At 37.4% G+C, this 26,934-nt stretch overlaps 1 protein-coding gene across 1 annotated transcript; it reads left to right on the top strand.

Annotated features, from left to right (window-relative positions):
* The first annotated feature begins 20,898 nt into the window (after positions 1–20,898).
* On the top strand, positions 20,899–21,984 carry LOC148871728 (uncharacterized). The gene has a single exon (XM_088970054.1). The coding sequence runs from the start codon at positions 20,899–20,901 to the stop codon at positions 21,982–21,984; it is 1,086 nt and encodes a 361-aa protein (XP_088826180.1).
* The last annotated feature ends 4,950 nt before the right edge of the window (positions 21,985–26,934 follow it).

Genomic DNA, 26,934 nt, shown 5'->3' on the forward strand with positions numbered 1-26,934 from the left:
TGGAATCGATTTGGTTGGAACCCGGTTCAACACGTATATCATAGTCTTTAATGCATGATCCCAAAAGGATGTAGGTAATTTTGAGTGTACGAGAGTGATCAGACCATATCCAATAAAGTCTAGTTCCTTCTCTTTGACACACCATTTAACTGTGGTGTAGCAAGAGGAGATAGTTGTGATACTATCCCATTTTCCTTTAAGTAATCCCTAAATTCGTCAGAGAGATATTCACCTCCTCGTTCTGATCGAAGGGACTTAATGTATATCCCTAACAGTTTCTTGACTTCTTGTTTGAACTCATTGAACTTTTCAAAGGATTCAGACTTTTGTCTCATAAGGCACATGTAGCCATACCGAGAATAATAATCGGTAATGGTTATGAAGTAAAACACTGCTTACATGTCCTAACATTCATAGAGCCACATACTTCAGTATGTATAAGGTCAAGCATGCCTATTGATCTTTCAGGCTTACCAATAAATGGTCATTTCATCATCTTACCCTGAAGGCAAGGTTCACAGGTGGAAGATCTTCTACAGTTAGAAAATCAAAATGACCATCCTTTACCAACATTGTGATGCCAAAAAGAACCCTATTTCTATCCCCTAATATTCACTCTTTTACATTTATTTAGCACTTAAGTGGACTCATTACTCTTGTATTTCGATTCAGGGCAAGAAAGAAGGCAATTGGAAGAAAATAGGGCAATTCGGATGATTTTACACAGTTTCGGCAACAATCAGTAATCTAGGCATAACTCTCAAGTCCAGACTCCGAATTGGCCAATTCAAGAGGCATCATAAATATGAAAGAAATGCCCACAACTTTTATGTTTTGGGTTTTGACAGATTCCATCCGCATTGAAGACAAAACTGGGACCAAACTCAGAACAAGTTCGCAGCCAAGCCCATTTCACAGCTGAAGCCCAACTCGCAGAAGAGCCTTGTAGCAGCCCAAGTTTTTAAAGCATCCCAACTCGAATTCAAGAGTCTAGAGTCCCAATTTCGAATGTAATCTCCAGAAAAAGAGTCTTATCAGATTTAAAGTTTTGAATGTAATCCTAGAAAGATAGAAAGATTGGGTTAGATCATTAGATAAGAGATAGGATAGGATTAGTTCAAAATAGATCAGGACTATCTAGCTAAGGTTAATCTCTTAGAAGGAGTTGGAAAACAACCCTCTCCCTCAGCTATATAAAGAGGGGGTGGAAAAGCTTTAGGCATCACTCAATTGTCCAACAATCAAGCATCAAGCAACTCAAGAAGTTCTGTTCGGCCTACTGAGAAGTAAAGCTTGGAGAGTTCAAAAATCATGAGTAGCTAAGCCTTTTCTTTTCTAGTTCAAGGGGGAGGTTCAATTGAGTCATCATGAGGTTCTTTATTTAATTCAAGTACTCATTGATTCTTGTGCTTATTCTCTTTGGATGTTAATGTTAATTAGTCTGATAAATTAGTTAATATTGATTTTCCTACTGCTATCCATGGTTCGGTGATCCGTAATTGTCACAAATAGTGGTACAAGTAGCAATTAGGTTAATATCTTTCTGGGTCAATTGTTTGTGACAGCCTTTGACCAATGTATTGACATGTTTTAACCTAAAGGTAATCAATGGAACAAGATTCAATAATTTCAACTATCTCAATTATTGTTATTTTGGTTTAACTATTTTCACAAAGTTTAATGCTATCACTAGTTAATATGGAGCGCTATCGTACCCAGTTGATTAGTGATAAGTGTTGATCTAATGCTGGGTTTGGTCAGCTGATTTATGAAAATGCAAGGTTTATTATGGCTATCCTAATAAATCTATGGTTAAATGCTTGAATTGCAAGACTGCCAAAGTCTACCTATGATCGATGACCAATTGATCAATCCGAACCCTTGAATCAGAATTCGGTAAGATTGATTACTCTTGTTTGTTCGTTGCTATTTGCTTTTTTGTTCTTTTAGAATTTTTAATTATTTAATTCTCCCACTCCATTATATTAATCATTCAACTAAGAAATTATTCCCTAGCTCCCTGTGGGATTCAACCTAGTACCACTTTTACTGCAAAAATTCTATTGTGGGATTAGCATTAATTTTGAGAGCTTTGACAACCCGTCATCGGTAATGCCACAGGCATGTGGGATTAACTATATCACGAGTTATTTTCTTGGGGTTATTATCCGACATAGTTTCGGTTATATTTGTTTCTAGAGAAGAATGGAGAATATGGAGACCATTCTCAGGTTGTCCATATGCTAGGAATTTGTTATTCCTTTTAATAGTAATCACGTTACTAAAAAGAACAGAATAACCATCCACAGACAATTTTGAAATAGAAATCAAATTTCTTCTCAAATTGGGTACATAAAGACAATCTTTTAATGTAATTTCTTGTAGAAGTCCCCAAGTAAAGAATCACCTCTCCGTCACTCAGTCTTCTGCTTGTCCTGAACCCCTGCAACGTATTACATGCATAAGTAGAAGCCCCAGAGTAAATACACCAGAAAGTAGAAGTTACCAACATATTGGTTTCTATGATAAAGGATTTGAAATTACCTTGTTTCTTGGCCTCCAGGTATTGAGGACAGTTCCTTTTCCAGTGGCCAGTCTGCTTGTAGAAGTGACATGCATCTGATGCCTTGTCCTTCTTATGCTTTTTAGGCTTGCTAGTTTTCTTCTGAGGTTTCTTCTTTGCCTTCCTCTTCTTCTTGCCCAATTTTTCACTTCAACAAGCATGGCTATGGGCTCATCCTTCTTTATCAGTTCTTCGGCTCTCTACAACATATTGCTGAGTTCCTGAAAGCTAACATTTAGCTTGTTCATATTGTAGTTCATTATGAATTGATTGAAGGAAGGAGGCAAAGAGTTCAAGATGGCATCAACTTTGGTGACTTGATCTAGCCCAAATCCAAGAGCCTCCAGTTCATTGATGTATCCCATCATCTTAAAATAATGGTCATGAACTAGCCGATTCTTGGATATTTGTGCAGCCATAAACTGCTTTAGGATTTTTTGATGAGTAGAACGATTATGCTCTTCATACATGGTCCTTAGACTATCCAAGATGTCTTTGGATACTTCGTTATGATCGAATTGTCGCTGTATCTGATTGTCTAAGGAGGCTATGATGTAGCACCAGGTAAGAGAGTTTTTCTCTTCCCATTCTTGATATTCCCTCCTATGGGCCTTAGAAGCCTTATCACTTGGATGATGCGAATCTGGGTTCTTAGCAACTTTGTCCAATCTCTCAAATGTTAGAACTAGCATAAGGTTATGAAACTAGTCAGCATAATTTGGGCCCTTAAGCTTATTATCGTCCTACAATTTGGAAAATTGTCTGTTTGCCATTTCTGATAAAAGGCAAAACAAATATCAGTCCACAACCTGATTTGATTCATGTTATCTACATAGATATGGCTTTTAATCTATGTTCCATTTCCATTTGTTCATCTCTAATATTTCCCTCCTATCTTTGTGACGGAGACTACAAACTATATCTCTAGAAAATGTAGGAAATCACATACAATGCATAGAGCCAACTGTTTCAGCTGCATAACCCACCTTCTGTGAAGGATCATATCCACTCATCTTATGATCTTTCCCTTTGGCCTCTATCAGACAAGGTTCATTGCCATTTTAGGTTAAACCTTTCTGTCTAGTAAATGCTTACCCATCATATTTGTGAACATCAAAGTATCATGAGACAGTCTTCCATTTTAGGATAAGCCCCTCCCACATCAGTCTATGACGCCCCTATCATCTTATAAAACAATCCAACAGATCCAACAGCAAATGGATAGCCCAATTTTATAGTGCATTTTCTCATTAATGAAGGACCCATCCTCATGCTAATGATTGAAACTCCCTATCACATGCACTTATATTTCAGTGGAGGGAACAAAATTTTACGCCTTATTTTTATTTAAGTCAAACCAAAGTGGCTCCCATTGACTTTCTCGAAGCCAGATTTAAATGGGCCCTAAACGACTAGGGTTCGCACGGTTCCTCTTGGGGAGGATGCTAATGTGGGGCCCATCAAGCAGGGAGATCATCCAATGATCTTATGGACACCATGGCAATGATGTGCATTCATCCATGATGTGTGAAAGAGCCACTATCGAATTAACATGGGCCAAGTGCTTATGGCCCATGTATGTAGCACATCACACATCCATACATCACATGCATGAAACACATTGATCCAATCAATTAAAATATCTATAAAACCCTTAATTACTTAGATTAAATCAGTATTAACCCAACAGAGCCCATAATATTATCATATAACATTATCTAGGTACATGGGCTGAATTGCAAAAGGCAGTTCGGTCCATATAGCTAAATCAGGGCTGATTCAGTTTTAACATATTAAAACTGGGATTTTATAGAGGTGGGCCAAATTAAAACTTGAAGTGGGCCATCAATGAAGGGATGAGAGATCCATCGTATGGACGCCCAAATCTTGCGGAATAAAGGGGTGAATTTTAAAAAAAATTTCTCTCCCTTTCAATTGGGAATCGCATTCCCTATTTAGAAAATCATATTTTCAGGGATCAATCTTGAACCATAAACTGAACTAGATCTGAACCAAAAGGAGTAGGAGAAGATTATACCTATTCACGCCCAAGGAAGGATCCAAAGACTGCTCCCACTGAAGATGGCGCAGTGCAGGATGGAGCATAATCAGTAGTATTCTTCTCCAAGAATTCTGTCATTCGCAAGAAATAGCGGGATGGCACGTGAGCACATCTTCCTATCAATTCTTTCTCAAAGAACTGATGTCAAGATCGAATCTTGACTTCTCCCACAACTGGAGATCGAATTGGATGTCTGGCGGCTACAGGAAGGAGGCGGCAAGAAAAGATCTTTGCAGGGATTGCATTCTTCTCTGATTTCAGCTCTGAAGAAGATCTAATTATGTGATTCTTCTAAAAGCTGCCATCCCCTCCTACTTTTGTAAACCCAAAGGATCAACTCATAATCTAATTAGGAGCTACTTATCCAAATCATATTTGAATTAGACCTCTCTTTAGGTGATAAGGATAAACCCTTATCTTATCTGTAGATTAGATCAGCCTTCTCCTAATCTCATTAGGAGGTTTCTAGATCTGAATCATATTTAGATCTGGACTCTTTGAGTGGATAGGATTAAGACCCTATCCTACCTATTGATCCATCTTAGAATTTGCCCATATTTAACTTATTAAATAAGTCTAGTTTGAAATGGGCTTTAGGCCCATTAAGCTTATGTGCTCACTTAACCTTCCTAACTGCTGCCCAGTTGGGTTTCCTTGTATGGCGTGGGACCCAAAAATTGATCTACACATCAGCCACATGGGTTTGGCCCAGCCTTTGTTACAAGGCCTAACAGAATACACTGTTATGGACAGTGCACCCCTTGAAACCCATCAAATGGGCTCTATGGGCCCAACACTTACCCTAAGTGGTCCTTGGGCCAATCCACCTTGTAACACCCAGGGACTGTGGGCAGATGCAAGATTAGCCCATCAGGTATTATCCTCAATGGTCTTACACTTAACCTCTCAGCCCATAATGATCATACACTGCCCGACAAGAGAGGACCTCTCCCTCGGCTACAAGGAACAGTGTTGCACTCTCTACTTATATGGATCCCGGGAATTAAAACCTTTTGCAAACATTTTAGAAACCATTATATATACTTTTATATCTCATATAAAATATACTTTGCAAAACAAATATCAACGATTGAAATCGGCTGCCAGCAGTCTTGGTTTCCATCAGTGAGAGTGCATCCCCAATCATTACCTTTGTTTGACAAAGGGGCTGATCCTGTCACTATGATCACCCACTCAGATGAATTCTTAGACTGTCCCAACATACCCAGGTTTTGACCCCCGCTAAGGATCTCACTGATTGGTACATCGAAGACAGCCCAATCCGACACCTAGTGCAATATCATAATCGAGTCTAGGGGTCGGGTGTAACTTTACAGTTTTGCCCATCAATCTCCAAGGTCCAGGGCAATACTGGAAATCTAGTCCAGTTCAAAGATTCAATTAATCCTACACTGCATGTGCCTAGGGTCTCACCCTGGCAGCTGAGACAAGCCACCCCAATTGACTTGGTGGCACAACAGTGTCAGCCTTATCAGGATAGGTCTCCCAAGACTGACTCACTAGCTATGAACATTCTAAACTAACACGAGTCTCATTAAGTGTCCAGTTTAAGGGTATTACCCAGGAACATACCAAGGGAACATGAATCAAATATGCACTTTTATTCATTTACAATAAACTCATAAAGTACATCATTCTGATTGAAGCTAAGGGCATATAAAACTATTTAACAATCAACCCTCTGGCCAAAATTGAATTTGGGTAAGGAAAACTAACCGCATCGAACCAAGAATTTGGTCCAACCAGTTTGGACCAAATTTGGTACTAATCGGCCCATGTTTTGGTGTCCAATTCAAGATTTAATTCAAGAATAATGATCTAAAATATAAATTAAATCTAGATAATCAAATTATCAAGAAAATGAAATTGGAGGGCTGCACTGTGATTTTCTTGGACATCCTGCAAACCTACAAAGAATAATTAATCGCAGATTTCAGAATTGATAGCTACAAAATCGCAGATCACAGAACTTCTTTCTGTGAAATCTTCTTCTACTCTGTTGCGCACTCCAGCAATCTCCAAATGGAAATAAATCAGAAAAACCTAATTATTCTATTATTACATCACATAGAATTCCTATACAATTTGTCTAAAAAAAATTATTTAAAGACCAAATTGAATAGAAAGGAAATAGCAAGGTGCACCAATCTTGACACCAGAATGATTCGATCTCCATCACACGTGCAGCCCAAGAATTCAAGAAACATTCGCAGAACAATCCTATAAATATAACAGAATAATAAAGATTTATTTTCCAGATCATTCGCCCATAATTTTGGAAACAATTTCCAAAAAAAATGCTAACTGAGCAAATTGGGTAGAACGCCTTCTGCCCGATCATTCGCCCATAATCGCGGATTTCAGAATCAATATCTGCAAAATCGCAAATCGCAGAACTTCTTTCTGCAAAATTTTCTTCTACTCTGTTGCACACTCCAGCATTCTCCAGATGGAAATAAATAAGAAAAACCTAATTATTCTATTATTACATCACATAGAATTCCTATACAATTTGTCTAAAAAAATTATTTAAAGACCAAATTGAATAGAAAGGAAATAGCAGGGTGCACCAATCTTAGCACCAGAATGATTCGATCTCCATCACACGTGCAACCTAAGAATTCAAGAAACATTCACAGAACAATTCTATAAATATAACAGAATAATAAAGATTTATTTTCCAGATGATTCGCCCATAATCTTGGAAACAATTCCCAAAAAAAAATGCTAACTGAGCAAATCGGGTAGAACGCCTTCTACCCATTTGCGCAGATCCAGATTTGGTCTAACTTGGTTCAAGACTTGAACCTCAATCTGATACCACTGAAGGAATGGGAGATTCATCATATGGATGGCCGAACCCTATAAGAAGGTTGGGCGAAATTTCAAAAATTTCTTTACTCCCATCTGGGAATTGTATTCCCAATTAAGAAAACTATATTTTCAAGGTTTGTTCTTGTAACCAAACCGGACTAAATCTAAAACCAAGATTAAGGAGGGATATACCTAATATGGAATCCATGCCAAAAGCTCCTCCCAAAAATAAAACCTATACTTGTAAAAATAAAATGCAGTAGTGCGAGTAAGGATCGTTCCCATAGAGAGTATCAAACCTAAATTATGTGCTACGTGAATCAATGATGGAAGGGGGGGGTGTATGTACCAAAAACCAGAATTAAAAGAAAGAATATCAGAATTAAAAAGAACAAAATTTAAATGGGAAGCAAGGCAATTTAGAGTGCTGAAACTAACCAAAAGAACAAATCTTGGTCTAGGATAACATCCACCATCAAAATTTCACTATTGCTCATCGATGCAAAAATAAATCAATTCAGGATGGAGGGATCATCCTAACCTTAGTTATGGAGCCAAGCCCTTTGGCTTCCAACACTAGCATCAATCTAGACTGTTGGCTCCACAATATTCGTCTTCCAACCCAGGTATGTCTCCAAATGAAATTGTTAAAGCACTTGCAACTAACACTCAACAATTTCAACAGGGGCAAGGACAAGCATCCAAAACTTGGAGAATCAGTTCAGCCAATTGGCAACTGCTATGAGTTGAATAGAATCGCAAGTATCGGGAAAGCTACCCTCCCAGACCACAGCTAATCCAAAATAGAATGCTAGCGAAATCACCTTGAGAAGCGGGAAGGAGCTGAATGAACCTAGTGAAGAAGCATCTAAAGATACAACTAAAGAAGGGAAAGAAAAGGAGACACCATCACCCCAAAAAAATTCAAGCGGAAAGCAACCCCAAGCCATAGTCATCGCTCCACCTTTTCTTAGTCGATTTGGAAAATCCAAGAAGGAGGAGCAAGACAAGGATATTCTCGAGACATTCCGCAAAGTTGTGGTAAACATTTCCCTCTTTGATGCAATCAAGCAAGTACCCCGCTATGCCAAATTCCTTAAAGAATTGTACACTACTAAGAGAAGGCTAAAAGGCGATGAGAAAGTCCATATAGGGGAAAATGTTTAAGCAATTCTCCAAAAAAGATTACCTCCTAAATGCAATGATCCAGGTATGTTTACCATCTCTTATAAGATAGGAAACGTTAAGATCAAAAGAACAATGTTAGATCTAGGAGCTTCAATAAATGCCATGCCCCATTCTATTTACACAACTCTGAACCTTTGACCGTTGAAAGAAATGGGTGTGATTCTACAACTTGCTGATCGATCCATGATGTGTGGCTCATTGTGACACTAGCAAGTGCACTAGCCGTTCAAGTAATAAAGTAGTGAGTGAAGTATCGTTCCCACGAGGATTTAGGAAACAATTACCAATACTAAATTGAACATTTCTTATCTGATCAACAAATAAATCAAAACTCTAATGAAAGCTAAGAAATCCTAAATTAAAATCTATCTAAATCATTGGTCCAATTGCCTTCAATTCAGGTTAGAAGAGTAAGCAGTAAATGTCAATCTCAGAATTCAGCAATCTATCAATTTGGATCATTCGAATGAATCATGATTGAGCCTTGGTTTGATGAAATCCCAAGGTCATGAACAGCCTCTCTCAAGCGCATGTTCATCCTATGCATGAGTGACGGTTCTTCTATCTCTAGCAAGAATCTAATCCCCATGCATGCATTTCTTCAAACACTTCTAAGGCATCAATTCAAATCTGAATTGATCACCAACTGAATTGTGCAAGTTATCTCTAACCTTGCACTCAATTCAGTTCTTGAATAGTAGATCTGAATTCCTAGAGTCTCTCTCAAGCACTCTAGGAATTCCAAGCTGTAGATTAATTCGCCCAATCTGAAATTTGCAGATCTGAATTCTCTTTCAAGCAATTCAGATCTTGCAATCTCAGATCTGAGAATTCAGATCTGAGTTTTGAAGGTTAGTTGGCCGAATTGATCTGCAATCACACCCTTATTCAAGAAACTTCAAGTACAATGCATGATCATTTGAATGAATCAAAAAGAATTAGATTGCTGAACTGAAATTTTACAAGCTGAAATACATCAAGGAAGAATGGAAACAAGGAGAAAGAAGAAAGAACATATAACTAAGAAACTGAATTCAAATCAAAAGAGAATGAAACTACAAATGATTTATTACAAAAAATCTTTGAATCACAATCCCTCAATTCGAACTCACCTTCTTCTTCTAGCTTGCTTGTCTTGAACTTCCTTCAGCCCTTCTTCTTCTTCTTCCTTGCGCCTAGCCTTCTTCTCTTCTCTTCTCTTCTCTCAAGGTGGCTGAACCTCTAAGAGTGGGAGAGCCTTTCTCTCAAGCAATTGAACAACTTTCTCCCCTCCTAGAGGCCTCCTTATATAGTTTTTCAAGGGGGCTCTTGCCCCTTCTTGAAGCCTCTAGAATGGGGTGTATTACACCCCTCATGAACCTTCTAGAGTGCTCCCTCCTTCTCTTCAAGAAACTCCTAGAAGTTGCCGCCCCTAGCTCCCTTTGGGCTGCTATTTGGGCTACAACTTAGCTTGCTTTTGAGCTCATGTGGGCTACACTCTAGGCTGTTATTTGGGCTAAAAATGGGCCTTCCTTGCTGGGCCGAATTCTCCTCATAGCTAGGCTTTATTTTCTGGGGTTTTCTCAAGGAATTCACTTGCTCTTTTTGGGCCGAAGTGCTCTCTCTTGCTTCCACGACCGGGCTGGACTGAAATTGGTCTTTTTGAACCTTCTTTTCTTGCCTTTTTCCTTCCTTCTCTTGGATTGATTATCCCTGAACCTATTCTTAGCATTAAGCTAAATTAAGGCAAAAATTAATAAAACCGGCATAAAAATCCATGCTAAAGTCCTCAAAAATTATAGATAAATTGTAAGTTCATCAAATACCCCCACACTTAAGCTTTTGCTTGTCCTCAAGCAAAGACATCAGCCATAAACTTAACATTCCCCCCTTCTGTTCTCACCATTTACCTGGTGAACTTTTTAAGATAGAAATGCATTGAGTAGTCGGGGAACTTTTGTAAGTGCTCAACTCTTATTCTTGTAAATTACCATTTAAGATATGTATCAGATCCGAGGAAAGGAGAATATGAATTTCATCATAGTCTAGCCTTCACTCCTAATTCATATATAAATCAGCTCCTTAATTGTCAAGGTTAATAATCAAATTTCACTAAGTTTCACATCTGTAACTAAATCTCAATGAGAGTTCAACTTTACAGTGCCCCTTTGAACCTCGGTTGTCACCACAATTACTTATTTCTAAGGGTGAGTGCATCTTATGCTCCATCTCACCCTTTTCTTTTTTTTTTTTTTTTTTTTTTTTTCGGTGTGAGTGCATTTTATGCTCCATCTCACACACTTTTCTCTCTCTTTTCTTTTCTTCTTTTTTTTTTTTTTTTGGTGTGAGTGCATCTTATGCTCCATCTCACACTGGTCACTTACTTGAGGTAGGACTCATGTTCTGAGCTGCTAGTTTTACTATTCAACTCAAAATAGCGGAGTCAATTTGGGATTTTGTCCTTCTTTGCAATTATTGAACCTCAAGAATTAGCACTTCAGATGTGCACTAGCTCTCTTGACCATTGACAATGAAATCAAGGGCTTCCATACACATGAAGGAAGTTAGGGCTAGTCATGCTGAAACGCATATTCAGCTCCCGTTTTCTCATGCATATATCAAATTGGGTCATTCACAAGAATAAAAACTTAACAAGTACATCAGTCTCCCTCAACTCATTGAATTCCTTCTTAAAAAAAATCATCAAATAAATAGTAATGAACTTGAGGGGTTCAAGTCTTTTTTTTTTTTGGTTATGTCATTGCCTGCATATGTGTGTTGGGGTGCATGGTTTCATCCCCCATACCCTAGCCTCGGGCTCACTCCCCCACACTTAAGATGAACATTGTCCTCAATGTTCGTATTGTTAGGGGATCACAAAAAAAAAACAACAAGAGAAATACCAAGTAAAGAGAAAGGTGTATAGAGGACTTCCTGAAGATTAATTTCCAGATATGCAAGAGTTCTTTTGGTGGGAGCCTCTTCTGCTAGAATTTACTTGCAAGAGAGATCAAGAGCTTTGTTCTAACTAAAAATAATTTAAACCAAATAATAAAAAGACTACTATACACAATTCCAAACAATGTAAATAATTTAACCAGTCTGTAATACACAACAGAAACTTACAAGGCCAAGAAGTTTGAATTCTATCTAACAAAATAAATAAATAAATAAATTTAAAAAAAAAACAAGATCAAAAGCCAATATAAATATCTCTTGGAATCTGATATGCAAGTGATAAACAAGTGATTTACAAGATTGAAACTAGCCTTGAAGTCTAAGAGTTCTTGAAATCAGCACACTACCAAAGTTATTTGATTTTTTTTTTTTTTTTTTTTTTGGTTAGAACTTGACTTTTGAGAACAGTCACTTACAAAAACTCCAAACCTAATATCAATAAGTAGGTCTAAAATCTGTTGCAGTTAGGTTTGAAATAAGTTTGATCCCAAGAGCTTAAGACTTCTCTTTCAAGTCCCAACTTAAATGTCTTGTATGCCTCAGACCTGAAATCAGATCTGCAATTTTATAATGAAAGCAGCCTTGATTCAGATCTGAATACCATTACATCAAAAATATGAAGCTCTTTTTGGACCTCACAAACATTAGTCCTAATCCAATACAACCAATTCAGATTGGGTGCAAGTGATTTAAAAGATAACAAAACATCAAGTTCAAAGAAATTTCAGATCATGTACTCATACTGCCTCTGATTCTCATGCACTTCAGAACTGATTTTACCATTCATGGCTTAAATTTTCATCAATGAGGCAAGTCTGATGCATCAAATTGTGAATTGGGTGCTGTCACTACCCGAATTCACATCAAAATAGAGTGGGTTCAGGTCTGAGTTTAGATGAACTCAGATCTGAACCTAGCAGAATGCAGTCCTGCAACCGGCTGAGCACAGATCTGAACTTCAAATCTGAGTTTCAGATTTGAAAACTCACATGCTATTTTTTCATTGTTTTCTTTTTCTTTTCTTTTTCTATTTTTCTTTTCTTTTATTTTTTTAAAGGAAGAAAACTAAAACAAAATACAGCAATGCAACCAAAATCTTTTTGGATGAGTGCAGGTCTGATTGATGAATGCAATTCAGATCTGAACTCATTTTAATTTTTTTTTTTTTTTCGGTTGGAGCTGCAGTTCTGCTATAGCAGATCTGAGTGCCGAATGCAACTCAGATCTGCAACACTCATGATTTTGTGATTTTGTTTTTCTTTTAGAGGGTAATAACTTCAAGATAGAAAGCAAAACAGGTCTCCTTTTATTAAAATTAAACTGAAACAAGGAAAATAAAGTAATCTACTAAAGAGAAAAGAAGCATAACTACAGTAATACAGCAGTTGCATTCAAAGCAAAAATGAAAAATTAAGCAAATTAAACCAACTATGAATGCAATGCTGAAGAATTACATCTACCAGCTACACTAAATCAACAATAAAAAATGAAGTAGGTCAACAATGGGAAAGAGAGCTAACTAGATCAGCAGTGGAGTTTCATGCTAATTGCTGTACTGTAGCAGCCCTGCTACAGCTCTGAATGCTAGTGGAATGCACTGCTGCTTTTATTGAATATGTGAGGCATCACAATTATTCAATCCAAACACACATCCTCAGCAAATTTAGATTGGGTACAAGTGGGTAAAGCCAAGAATTCAGTCCACCCAGAATTCATAGTATGCTCTGTATCAGTTCAGTCCTCACATAATATCAACTGCATTTCAGATTTGAATTTCTCTCATTCTTTGCTATCCATTCACCCTTGAGGCAGGTTGGATGTATCATAGGGTGGATTGGGGTAGTGATGGCACCCAATTCACCTCAAACTTGCATCGGTTCAGATCTGAGTTCAGAGGAATTCAGATCTGAACTGAGCAGATCTGTAACAGCAGAATTCAGATCTGAACTCAAGTCTGAGTTTGGATCTGAATTCTCAATTGCCTTACCTTCAGTTATTGCTACCAAATTGTTTTTGGGGAATAGCAGAAGTGCCCTAGGGTGAATTGGGGTGGTGATGACACCCAATTCCCCTCAAAATTGCATCAGTTCAGGTCTGAGTTCAGAGGAACTCAGATCTGAACTGTTGCAGATCTGCTGTAGCAGAATTCAGATCTGAACTCAGATCTGAGTTCTGATCCGAATTCTCAATTGCTCCTCTTATTGTTCAAAAGATCTCCCCTTTGTTTTTTTTTAATTTGTTTTTTTCTTTTTGTAATGAAAGAAAGAAAAAAAAAATAAAGTCTGAAACACAAGCAACTCTTTTCGGCTGAGTGCTGCAGATCTGAAATCTGCTGATCTGAGTGCCGAATGCAACTCAGATCTGCAACACTCATGTTTTTTGTGAAATTTTTTTTTTTTTTTTTTTATTTTTGAAGGGAACAACATCAAGATTGAATAGAAATCAAATATGCCTTTATTAAAATGAAACTGAAACCAGAAAAAGAGAGTAATCTACTTAAGAAAGAAGAAACATAACTACATGAGTACAGCAGTTGCAGTCCAAGCTGAAATGAAAAAGTTAGCAAATTAACCCAACTATGAATGCAATGCTGAATGAGATCAGATTAAGAATGCTCAATGTTTCCTAATATTGCTTCTCTAAATCCCCGGCAACAGCGCCAAAAACTTGATGTGTGGCTCATTGTGACACTAGCAAGTGCACTAGCCGTTCAAGTAATAAAGTAGTGAGTGAAGTATCGTTCCCACGAGGATTTAGGAAACAATTACCAATACTAAATTGAACATTTCTTATCTGATCAACAAATAAATCAAAACTCTAATGAAAGCTAAGAAATCCTAAATTAAAATCTATCTAAATCATTGGTCCAATTGCCTTCAATTCAGGTTAGAAGAGTAAGCAGTAAATGTCAATCTCAGAATTCAGCAATCTATCAATTTGGATCATTCGAATGAATCATGATTGAGCCTTGGTTTGATGAAATCCCAAGGTCATGAACAGCCTCTCTCAAGCGCATGTTCATCCTATGCATGAGTGACGGTTCTTCTATCTCTAGCAAGAATCTAATCCCCATGCATGCATTTCTTCAAACACTTCTAAGGCATCAATTCAAATCTGAATTGATCACCAACTGAATTGTGCAAGTTATCTCTAACCTTGCACTCAATTCAGTTCTTGAATAGTAGATCTGAATTCCTAGAGTCTCTCTCAAGCACTCTAGGAATTCCAAGCTGTAGATTAATTCGCCCAATCTGAAATTTGCAGATCTGAATTCTCTTTCAAGCAATTCAGATCTTGCAATCTCAGATCTGAGAATTCAGATCTGAGTTTTGAAGGTTAGTTGGCCGAATTGATCTGCAATCACACCCTTATTCAAGAAACTTCAAGTACAATGCATGATCATTTGAATGAATCAAAAAGAATTAGATTGCTGAACTGAAATTTTACAAGCTGAAATACATCAAGGAAGAATGGAAACAAGGAGAAAGAAGAAAGAACATATAACTAAGAAACTGAATTCAAATCAAAAGAGAATGAAACTACAAATGATTTATTACAAAAAATCTTTGAATCACAATCCCTCAATTCGAACTCACCTTCTTCTTCTAGCTTGCTTGTCTTGAACTTCCTTCAGCCCTTCTTCTTCTTCTTCCTTGCGCCTAGCCTTCTTCTCTTCTCTTCTCTTCTCTCAAGGTGGCTGAACCTCTAAGAGTGGGAGAGCCTTTCTCTCAAGCAATTGAACAACTTTCTCCCCTCCTAGAGGCCTCCTTATATAGTTTTTCAAGGGGGCTCTTGCCCCTTCTTGAAGCCTCTAGAATGGGGTGTATTACACCCCTCATGAACCTTCTAGAGTGCTCCCTCCTTCTCTTCAAGAAACTCCTAGAAGTTGCCGCCCCTAGCTCCCTTTGGGCTGCTATTTGGGCTACAACTTAGCTTGCTTTTGAGCTCATGTGGGCTACACTCTAGGCTGTTATTTGGGCTAAAAATGGGCCTTCCTTGCTGGGCCGAATTCTCCTCATAGCTAGGCTTTATTTTCTTGGGTTTTCTCAAGGAATTCACTTGCTCTTTTTGGAGGGCGTGTCCAAAACAATGATTTGGTCTTTCCTGCTGTTTTTTATGTGATTGATATGGAAGAAGATGACTCTTCCGATCCAACTCCAATTTTGTTGGGAAGGCCATTTCTTAAGACCTCCAAGACTAAAATTGATGTGCATAATGGGACACTTACCATGGAATTTGATGGTAAGATTGTTAAGTTTAATATTTATAATGACATGGAATATCCTACTAATGATAATCTTGTTTATTCCATTGATGTGATTGATTCTTCAGCATAAGAAGTTTTTAAACTTGATGGGAAGGATGTACTGGAAATCACCATTAGTAAGCATCCTGAGAAAGAGAAGTTAACCTGGAGTTCTAAATTACAAGAAACTGTTGCAGCATTGAATGGTTCTCCAGAGTTACAATAGTCAGGTAATGCTCCTTATATTATGTTACCAATTTCTGACAAGAAACCTGTACCCTCTGTTTTGCAGGCCCCTATTCCAGATTTGAACCCACCCATGATAGATGAAAAGGGAAAGCATTGGAAGTTGCAATTACAAGACCTAGAGGATACGGTTTATGATGATACATGGAAGTTTGTTTTTTTATTTTTGTTTCTACATTTATAGATAATGTAAGTTTCAAGTGTGGGGGAGGGGATTTAGTTTGCGTTTTAAAATTTTGATTTAAGTCATGTTTTTTTTGCATTTTATTTAAAAAAACAACTCAACTCTTTTGAAATCAATTGAAACAATATTCTGGGAAAATTCTTGTGGACCTAGTAATGAGGTACAATTAAGAATTACACAACCTATCTGAAGCCATTCCCTTTTAAGCTAGTCCTAAATTCAGGTTTAAGTAAACAGGGAAAATACTTTACCATTACTACAATTGGTAGGATGGAGCATAAAATGCACCTATCAGTCAATTAATCCGATGGTAGGATGGAGCATAAAATGCACCTACCGATCAAGTATGGTAGGATGGAGCATATAATGCACCTACTGGTCAAGTAATCTGATGGTAAGATGGAGCATAAAATGCACCTACAAGCCAAGTCATCTGATAGTAGGACGGAGCATAAAATGCGCCTATTGGCTGAGTAATCCAAAAGTAAGATGGAGCATAAAATGCACTCAGTTCCTCAGAGGAGAGAAAAAGAAAATAAAAAGAGAGAAGTTAAAAAAGGTTTTCCCTGAATTACTACCTGGTTTGTAGTAGCAAAAATTGGATTGACTGATGAATGAGTCGTGTATGATTTGGTTGTGTTGATTTAACAGTTTGCAATATTTAACCTAGAATATTTATGAAGAAAGATGAAGGGGAGTTGAGCTTAAAAATCGGTGGGATAGTTAGTTTGTTCTTGTTTTATTCTTACTTGAATTTTGTCTTGCCCGAGGATGGGCAAGGTCCAAGTGTGAGGGGATTTGTTGAGAATAAAAATTATTATATTTTTACCCCTTAATATTCAGTCTTTTATACTTATTTAGTGCCTAATTGGACTCACCATTCTTTTTATTTCGATTTAGGGCACGAAAGAAGGCGTTAGGTGAAAAACAAGGCTAATCGGGTAATTTTGCACAGTTTCGGCGCCATGTGAGAATTTGGGCATAACTCTCACATCCGGAATCCGATTTAGATGATTCAAGATGAGCTGTAAAGATAAGGAAACACTCTAAAACTTTCATGTTTTGAGTTTTGATAGATTCGGACTGAGTCAAGGTCAAAATCGAGTTTGAAGTCTAAGTCAATTTGTAGAGAAGCCCAGTTCGCAGAAGAAGCCAATTCGCAGAGAAGCCCAGTTCACAGAGAAGCCTTGTAACGGCCCAATACGAATGCAAGAATAAGAAACATCAAAGAGTCCTATCAGATTCAATTTTCTATTGTATTTCTATAAAGATAAAAGATATTAAGATTACTAGTTAAGAGATAGGAGTAGGTTAGATCTAATCTAGGCATTATCTATTAGAAAACTGAACTCCCAATGGAGAAAGAACTCCTTAGAGCAGCAAGAGACAACTCCCTCCTAAGTCTATATAAAGGGGGTGGACTAGCACCCAAGGGCATCATCAAAGCCTCCAAGAGAGCTTCAGCCTTCAAGAAGAGCAATCAGCAACCAAGGAGGAAGAAGCATAGTTCTCCCCCTCTCATCTGGAAGCTGCGATTTCATCATGAAGTGTCTGTAAGGTTTTAATTTCTGGTTGAAGGGTTTGGGAAGCTTTGATTCTATAAACACTGTGAGATGTAATTGATTTTTATTTCAGTTCATTGTTTATGGGTACTCATGTGTTTTCTGTTGGGGGAAGTAGATAAGAGGAGAAAAACCTAGAGAGAAGGCAAGCAGATTGGGAGCAGCCGAACCTCTCTTCTCTTCTCTTCTCTTCTCTCTGCCCCTCTTCTGCATTCTTTGATTTTTTTGAGTTTTCACCATGACCTTGCATGGCTAAACTCTCATACTTGGTTGAAGGAAGCAAAAACCTCAGAATCCACCAAACTATGAGATCTAATTTGGTTTTTATTGTTTAATTCATGCTTTGGATATCGAATGTTCTTCTATGTTTATATTTATGATTGTTACGTTTGATTGTTAGGAAGGCCTACTAGTTTATTATTCGTTACAATCTATTGCTAAACTAGATATCAAATCCGTAATTGTTTGGTCCCTCTAATCTGCAAAGCAAATAGGGTTTAATAATTTGCTGCGTTAGATATTGTTACATCCAAGGAAGGACACTCGACTGAATTAAATGCAACCACTTGTGCTTGTGTTGGGGGAAGTAGATAAGAGGAGAAAAACCTAGAGAGAAGGCAAGCAGATTGGGAGCAGCCGAACCTCTCTTCTCTTCTCTTCTCTTCTCTCCGCTCCTCTTCAACATTCTCTAGTTTTCTTGAGTTTTCACCATGACCATGCGTGGCTAAACTCTCATACTTGGTCAAAGGAAGCAGAAGCCTCAGAATCCACCAAACTATGAGATCTAATTTGGTTTTTATTAATTAATTCATTCTTTGGATATCAAATGTTCTTCTATGTTTATATCTATGATTGTTTCGTTTGATTATTAGGAAGGCCTACTAGTTTATTATTCGTTACAATCTATTGCTAGATTAGATATTAAATTTGTAATTGTTTGGTCCCTCTAATTTGCAAAGCAAATAGGGTTTAATAATTTGCTACATCAGAAATTGTTAGATCCAAGGAAGGACACTCAACTGAATTAAATGCAACCACTTGTGCTTGTGTTGTTTAGCTTCATCGTTCTCTAATGCTTAATGCTATTGCTGGATTAAATCTTTAATGCTTGTTTAGGGGTTGTTCAGTAGTAAGGGTAAAGATGATCGCTTGTTTTCTGATTAATTGATATTAGGAAGATGCAAGAAAATAGTTCCTATGATGAATATTCAAAGTCTGGATTGATTTATTCTTGCATCGATGAGCAGTAGTGAAGTTCTGGTGGTGGATGTTATCCTAGACCAAGATTCATTCTTTTGGTTAATTACAACACTCTAAATTTCCTTGCTTCCCATTTAAATTTTGTTATCTTTAATTCTGATTTTCTTTCTTTCAAATCGGGTTTCGTTACACACCCCCCCTCCATCTTTGATTCACGTAGCACATAATTCAGGTTAGATAATCTCTGTGGGAATGATCCTTACTCACACTACTACATTTTATTCTCACGAGTATTGGTTTTATTTGTGGTTGGCTACAACAACACACCAAATTTTGGTGCCGTTGCCGGGGAATTTTTCTATTATGTTTTTGTGCTTCTTATGATCATTATTTTGTTTTTGAAGTTTCAAAAAAAAGTTTCCTTTTTTTTTCTATAGATCACTTTGATTGTTTGTGTTTTGGCATAGATTATTTTCTATTTTATTCATTTATCTATTTATTTAATCACTCTAGTTTTTTTTTTGTTTATTTTTATTTGTTTTATGGTATGTTGTTTAGGGTTTATTAGGTTTTCCTCAATTTATGCTTGTAACCCGATTCTCTAAGAAAGGTAATTCGTAGTTCGATCCAAAAATAAGGGGGACTTTGTGCAGGTTAAGGAGGGAAGCTCGGAGTCATTTTGAAGAGAACGATCCAACTCTTGACTCCCTATCTGTTAACAGTTCTAATTTGAGAGAACAGGACATCATGGCCGAAAACCGAACCTTGAAAGAGCTTGTTGCACCGGATTTAAATCAGCAACCCTCATGCATAACTTTTCCTACTTTAGATACTGATGTTAATTTTGAATTAAAATCTGGATTGATACATCTCTTACCCATTTTTTATGGTCTTGCAGGTGAGGATCCTCACAAGCATTTGAAGGAGCTACATGTGGTATGCACGAGCATGAAACCCATGGAGGTAACTGAAGAGCAAATCAAATTGAGAGCCTTCCCATTTTCTCTAAAGGATTCGGTTAAGGATTGGCTCTATTTTCTACCTTTCGGGAGTGTTACCACATGGAACAAGATGAAGAGGCTATTCCTAGAAAAATACTTCCCAACTTCAAGGGCAGCCAATATTAGAAAATAAATCTACGGTATAAGGCAATACAATGGGGAGTCCCTACATGAATACTAAGAACGCTTTAAGAAGTTATGTGCAAGCTGTCCCCATCATCAAATCAGTGAACAACTACTTATTCAGTATTTTTATGAGGGACTTCAACCTACTGATAGGAGCATGATCGATGCTGCTAGTGGAGGGGCTTTAGTAGATAAAACTCCTGAGGCTGTGAAAAATCTGATTGCAAATTTGGCAACCAACTCTCAATAGTTTGGCTATAGGCTCAATCCTCCATCAAAGCATGCTAATGAGGTAAATATCTCTTCCCTAGAATAACAAATTGCAAGTCTGACCTCTCTTGTTCGTCAAATGGCTGCAGGTAATATGCAAACGGTGAAGGCTTGTGGGATATGTTCGATAGTAGGACATCCAACGGATATGTGCCCAACTCTTCAAGAGGAGCCCGTTGAGCAAGTAAATGCGGCAGGTGGTTTTCCAGGGCAACCACAAAGGAAATATGATCCCTATTCGAGCATGTATAATCTAGGATGGAGGGATCACCCCAATTTCAGCTATGGGAATCCACAAAACCACCAAACTTTTCAGCCATATCAGCCGCACCCCCCTAGAGAACAACCAGCCCAAACTTCTAATTCAGGTATGTCTTTAGAGGATATTGTCAAATCTCTTGCCACTAACACTTTGCAATTTCAGTAGGAGACAAGGGTCAGTATCCAATGTTTGGACAAACAGATGGGCCAAATGGCGATGACGATTAGTCGGTTAGAGGCACAGAGTTTGGGGAAATTACCCTCTCAAATGGTTGTGAATCCAAGAGAAAATGTAAGTGCAATCATTTTGAGAAGTGATGAAGAGGTTGAGACTCTAGAAAGGGCAGCCCCTACATTGTCAAATCATGAAAAGGAGAAAGACATCACTACCGATGGTGATGAAGTACCTAACCGTAAGTTTCCACCTCTTTTTGATTGTAAACCGGTACCTCTTTTTCCTAATGTTTTAGCAGGTTCTAGAAAAGATGAGCAGTATAAAGATTTTTATGAGAATTTTCATAGATGTGAGGCAAATATTCCCCTTTTTAATTCTCTTAAACAAGTACCTCATTACGCTAAATTCATGAAAGAATTGTGTACACATAAGAGGAAACAGAAACTAAGAGGATGTGAAAAGGTGAGAGTAGGGGAGAATGTTTCTGTAGTCATTCAAAGAAAACTCCCTACAAAGTGCAACGATCCAAGTATGTCCACTATCCCCTGCATGGTAGGTAACACTAGAATTGAGAAGGCCATGTTAGACTTAGGAACTTCCATTAATGTCATGCCATATTCTATATATGCTTCTTTGAAACTTGGACCTTTGAATAAGACTTGTGTAGTGATTCAATTGGCTAATAGATCTAGTGCCTATCCTAAGGGTGTAGTTGAGGATGTTCTTGTAAAAGTAAATGATTTGGTTTTTCCTACTGATTTTTATGTGCTTGATATGGATAATGGTGATCAAACCACTCCTATTCTGTTAAGAAGACCAATTTCAAAAACATCAAAGACTAAGATAGATGTTTATAGTGGCACACTCACCATGGAATTTGATGGTAAGATTGTTAAGTTTAATATTTATGATGCCATGAAATATCCTAATGATGATGATCCTATTTGTTCTATTGATGCGATTGACTCTTTGGCACAAGAGGTCTTTGAACTTGAAGGGAAGGATGGATTGGAAGCCTCCATTAGTAAGCATCTTGAGAAAGAGGAGCCGATGCTGAATGCTGATTTGCAAGAAACTTTTACCCTCTATTTTGTAGGACCCCATTCTAGAATTGAAGCCTCTCCCTAGTCACCTCAAGTACGTATTCCTTGGAGACGGAGAGACATTACCAGTGATCATCTCTACCAGCCTTAGTGCACCACAAGAAGAGAAGCTTGTGCAGGTTCTTACGGAGTAGAAGACAGGTATTGGTTGGATGATTGCGGATATCAAAGGAAGCAGCCCGTCTACATGCATGCATCGCACCTTACTTGAAGAGCAAGCAAAACCTTCCTATCAACCACAAAGAAGGTTGAACCCACCCATGATGGATAGAAGGGGAAAGCACCAGAAGTTGCAACCACAAGAGTTAGAGGATCCAGTTTATGGTGATTAATAACAGGGAAGTTTATTTTTTTTCTTTTTCTTCTTGTTTTTGCATTTATAGTTTAGTTATTTCCACCTTTCTTTTGCATTTTACCCTACATTAGGGACAATAAGTTTTAAGTGTGGGGGAGGGGATTTAGGTTAGAATTTAGGTTGCGCTTTAAAATTTAATTTAGGTTGTTTTTTTCTGCGTTTGTTCAAAAAAAAAAAAAACTCAACTCTTTTGGAATCAATTGAAACAATGTTCTAGGACAACTCTTGTGAACTTAGTAAAGAAATATGATTAGGGAATATAGGATTCACTTGAAGCCATCCCCTTTTTAAGCTAGTCTTAAATCCGAGTTTAAGTAAATAGGGTAAATATTTTACCAAGCAATTCAATTGGTAGGATGGATCATAAAATGCACCTACCAACCAAGCAATTCAATAGTAGGATGGAGCATAAAATGCACCTTCTAGCCAGCAATTCAATCAGTAGGATGGAGCATAAAATGCACCTATTGACCAAGTAATCCTAAAAGTGAGATGGAGCATAAAATGCACTCACTTCCACCAAGAAGAGAAAAAGGAAAAAGAAAGAGGAGATGAAAAAAATGTTTTCCCTAGTTTACTATCTGGTTTGTAGTAGCAAAAATAGGATTGGTTGATGGATGAGTTGTGTATAACTTGGTCATGTTGATTTAATGGTTTGCAATAGTTAACATAGAATATTTTTGGAAAAAGATGAAGGAAGATTGAGTTTAAACTTTGGTAGAATAGTTTGCTTAGCTTGCTTAAGTTCTATCTTGCCCGAGGACTGGAAAGGTCTAAGTGTGGGAGGATTCGATGAGAACGAAAAATATCATATTTTTATCCCTTAATAATTAGCCTTTTATGTTTATTTTATGCCCAAATGCACTCATAAATCTTATATTTTGGTTTAAGGCACGAAAGGAGGCATTAGGTGAGAAACAAGGTTAATTGGGTCATTTTACACAATTTCGGCGCCGTGTGGTAGATTGAGCATAAATCTCTCATCCAGACTCCGATTGAGATGATTCAAGATGATTTGGAAAGATAGGGAAAAGTTCTACAACTTTCTTGTTTTGAGTTTAGATAGATGCATCGAGGTTAAAATCAGGCCCGAATTCTCTGCAACTACATTGGTGACATGTTGAAGACATTCCTTAGCCTTGAAGCTTTCATCCTCGATTTAACCACTCTCCCACTCACACAATAACTTTGTTTTATCCTATTTTTGAGTCTTTTCTAAATAAATCAGACTTCTATATTGACCTAGAGGAATTTTAGGAGATTTTTTAGGCTTCTCTTGGGGGAAGTAGATAAGAGGAGAAAAATCTAGAGAGAAACCAAGCAGATTGGGAGCAGCCGAGCCTCTCTTCTCTTCTCTCTGACCCTCTTCTTCATTCTCTGATTTTCTTGAGTTTTCACCATGACCATGCGTGGCTAAACTCTCATACTTGGTCGAAGGAAGCAGAAGCCTCGGAATCCACCAAACTGTGAGATCTAATTTGGTTTTTATTGTTTAATTCATGCTTTGGATATTGAATGTTTTCTATGTTTATATCAATGATTGTTTTGTTTGATTGTTAGGAAGGCCTAGTAGTTTATTATTCATTATAATCTATTGCTAGATTAGATATCAAATCCGTAATTGTTTGGTCCCTCTAATCTACGAAGCAACTAGGGTTTCATGATTTGCTGCATAAAAAATTGTTAGATCCTAGGAAGGACACTCGATTGAATTAAATGCAACCACTTGTGCTTGTGTTGTTTAGCTTCATCGATCTCTAATGCTTAATGCTATTTCTAGATTAAATTTTTAACACTTATTTAGGGGTTGTTCAGTAGTAAGGGTTAAGAGGATTGCTTGTTTTCTAATTAACTGATATTAGGAAGATGTAGGAAAATAATTTCTACGATGAATATTCAAAGTCTGGATTGATTTATTCTTGTATCGATGAGCAGTAGTGAAATTCTGGTGGAGGATGTTATCCTAGGCCAAGATTTGTTCTTTTGGTTAATTACAATACTCTAAATTGCCTTGCTTCCCATTTAAATTTTGTTTTCTTTAATTCTGATTTTCTTCCTTCCAAATCTGGTTTTTGTTACACACACCCCCTCCCTCCATCTTTGATTCACGTAGCACATAATTCAGGTTAGATACTCTTTGTGGGAATGATCCTTACTTGCACTACTACATTTTATTCTCACGAGTATAGGTTTTATTTTTGGGTGCCTATGACAGCACACCAATTATCATCAATAGGATATTTCATGCCATCACAAATATTCAACTTAACAATTATACAATCAAATTCCATGGTGAGTGTGTCACTATAAACATCTATCTTAGTTTTGGATGTTTTCAAAAATGGTCTTCCTAGCATAATAGGAGTGGTTTGATCACCATTATCCATATCAAGCACATAAAAATCAACAGGAAAAACCAAATCATTTACTTTTACAAGAACATCCTCAACTACACCCTTAGGATAGGCATTAGATCTATTAGCCAATTGAATCACTACACTAGTCTTATTCAAAGGTCCAAGATTTAAAGAAACATATATAGAATATGGCATGACATTAATGGAAGCTCCTAAGTCTAACATGGCCTTCTCAATTCTAGTGTTACCTATAATGTAGGGGATAGTAGACATACTTGGATCCTTGCACTTTGTAGGGAGTTTTCTTTGAATGATTGCAGAAACATTCTCACCTACTCTCACCTTTTCACATCCTCTTAGTTTCTATTTCCTCTTATGTGTACACAATTTTTTCAGGAATTTATCATAATGAGGTGCTTATTTAAGAGCACTAAAAAGGGGAATATTCGCCTTGCATCTATGAAAAGTCTCATAAAAATCTTTATACTGCTCATCTTTTCTAGAACCTGCTAAAACATTAGGGAAAGGAGGTATCAGTTTATAATCAGAAAGAGGTGGAAACTTACGCTTAGGTACTTCATCAATGGGAATGATGTCTTTCTCCTTTTCATGATTTGGTAATGCAGGGGCTGCCCTTGCTGGAGTCTCAACCTCTTTACCACTTCTCAGAACAATTGCACTTACATTTTCTTTTGGATTCACAACCATTTGAGAGGGTAATTTCTCCAAACTTTGCTCCTCTAACCAATTAATTGCGGTCGCCATCTGGCCCATCTGATTGTCCAAGCATTGGATACTGGTCCTCATCTCTTGCTGAAATTGTTTCATCTCCTTTTGAAATAACAAAGTATTAGTGGCAAGATATTTAAGAATATCCTCTAAAGACATACCTGAATCAAAAGTTTGGGCTGGCTGTTGTCTAGGGAGGTGTGGTTGATATTGCTCGAAACTTGGATGATATTGCAAGAAACTTGGTTGGTTGTGTGGATTCCCATAGCTTAGATTGAGGTGATCCCTCCATCCTGGATTATATGTGCTTGAATAGGGATCATATTTTCTCTGCGGTTGCCCCAGAAAACCACTTACCGCATTTACTTGCTCAATGGGATCCTCTTGAAGAGTTGTGCACATATCAGTTGGATACCCTACTACCAAATATATCCCACAAACCTTTACCGTTTGCATGTTACCTACAGCCATTTGACAAATAAGAGAAGTCAAACTCGCAATTTATTGTTTTAGGGAAGAAATATTTACCTCATTAGCATGCTTTGATGGAGGGTTGAGCCTATAGCCGAACTATTGAGAGTTGGTCGCCATATTTGCAATCAGATTTCTCGCGGCATCGGGAGTTTTATCTACTAAAGCTCCTCCACCCATAGCATCAATCATGCTCCTATTAGTGGGTTGAAGACCCTCATAGAAATATTGGATAGGTAGTTGCTCGTCGATTTGATGATGGGGGCAGCTTGCACATAATTTTTTAAAGCATTCCCAGTACTCATGTAGGGACTCCCCATTGTACTGCCTTACATTGCATATTTCTTTTCTGATGTTGGCCGCCCTTGAAGCTGGGAAATACTTCTCAAAGAATAGCCTCTTCATTTCATTCCATGTGGTAATACTCGTAGAGGGTAGATAATAGAGCCAATCCTTAGCCGAATCCTTAAGAGAAAATGGGAAGTCTCTCAATTTGATTTTTTCTTTAGTCACCCCCATGGGTTTCATAGTCATCCACACCACATACAGCTCCTTCAGATGCTTGTGAGGATCCTCACCTGCAAGACCGTGAAAAGTGGGCAAGAGATGTATCAGTCCAGATTTCAATTCAAAATTAGCATTAGCATCTAAAGCAGAAAAAGTTATGCATAAGAGTTGCTGATTCAAATCAGGTGCGGCAAGCTCTTTCAAGGTTCGATTTCCAGCCATGATGTCCTCTTCTCTCAAATCAAAACTGATAACAGATAGGGAATCAAGAGCTGGATCATTCTCTTCAGAATGACTCTAAGCTTCTCTCCTTAACCTGCGCAAAGTCCCTTCTAATTCTGGATCGTACTACAAATAACCTTTCTTAGAGATTACAGGCATAAATCAAGGAAACCCTAATAAACAATGAATGACATAACATAAAAAAAATTACCTAGAATGATGAAAATAAATAAATAAATAAATAAAACAAAAAGTAATCTATGTTGAAACACAAACAATCAAAGTGATCTATAATTTTTTTTTTGAAAATTCAAAAACAAAATAAGGATCACAA

Source organism: Nelumbo lutea, chromosome 2, assembly GCF_056320005.1.
Source record: "Nelumbo lutea isolate HS-2025 chromosome 2, American lotus-T2T, whole genome shotgun sequence".
NCBI lineage: Eukaryota > Viridiplantae > Streptophyta > Magnoliopsida > Proteales > Nelumbonaceae > Nelumbo > Nelumbo lutea.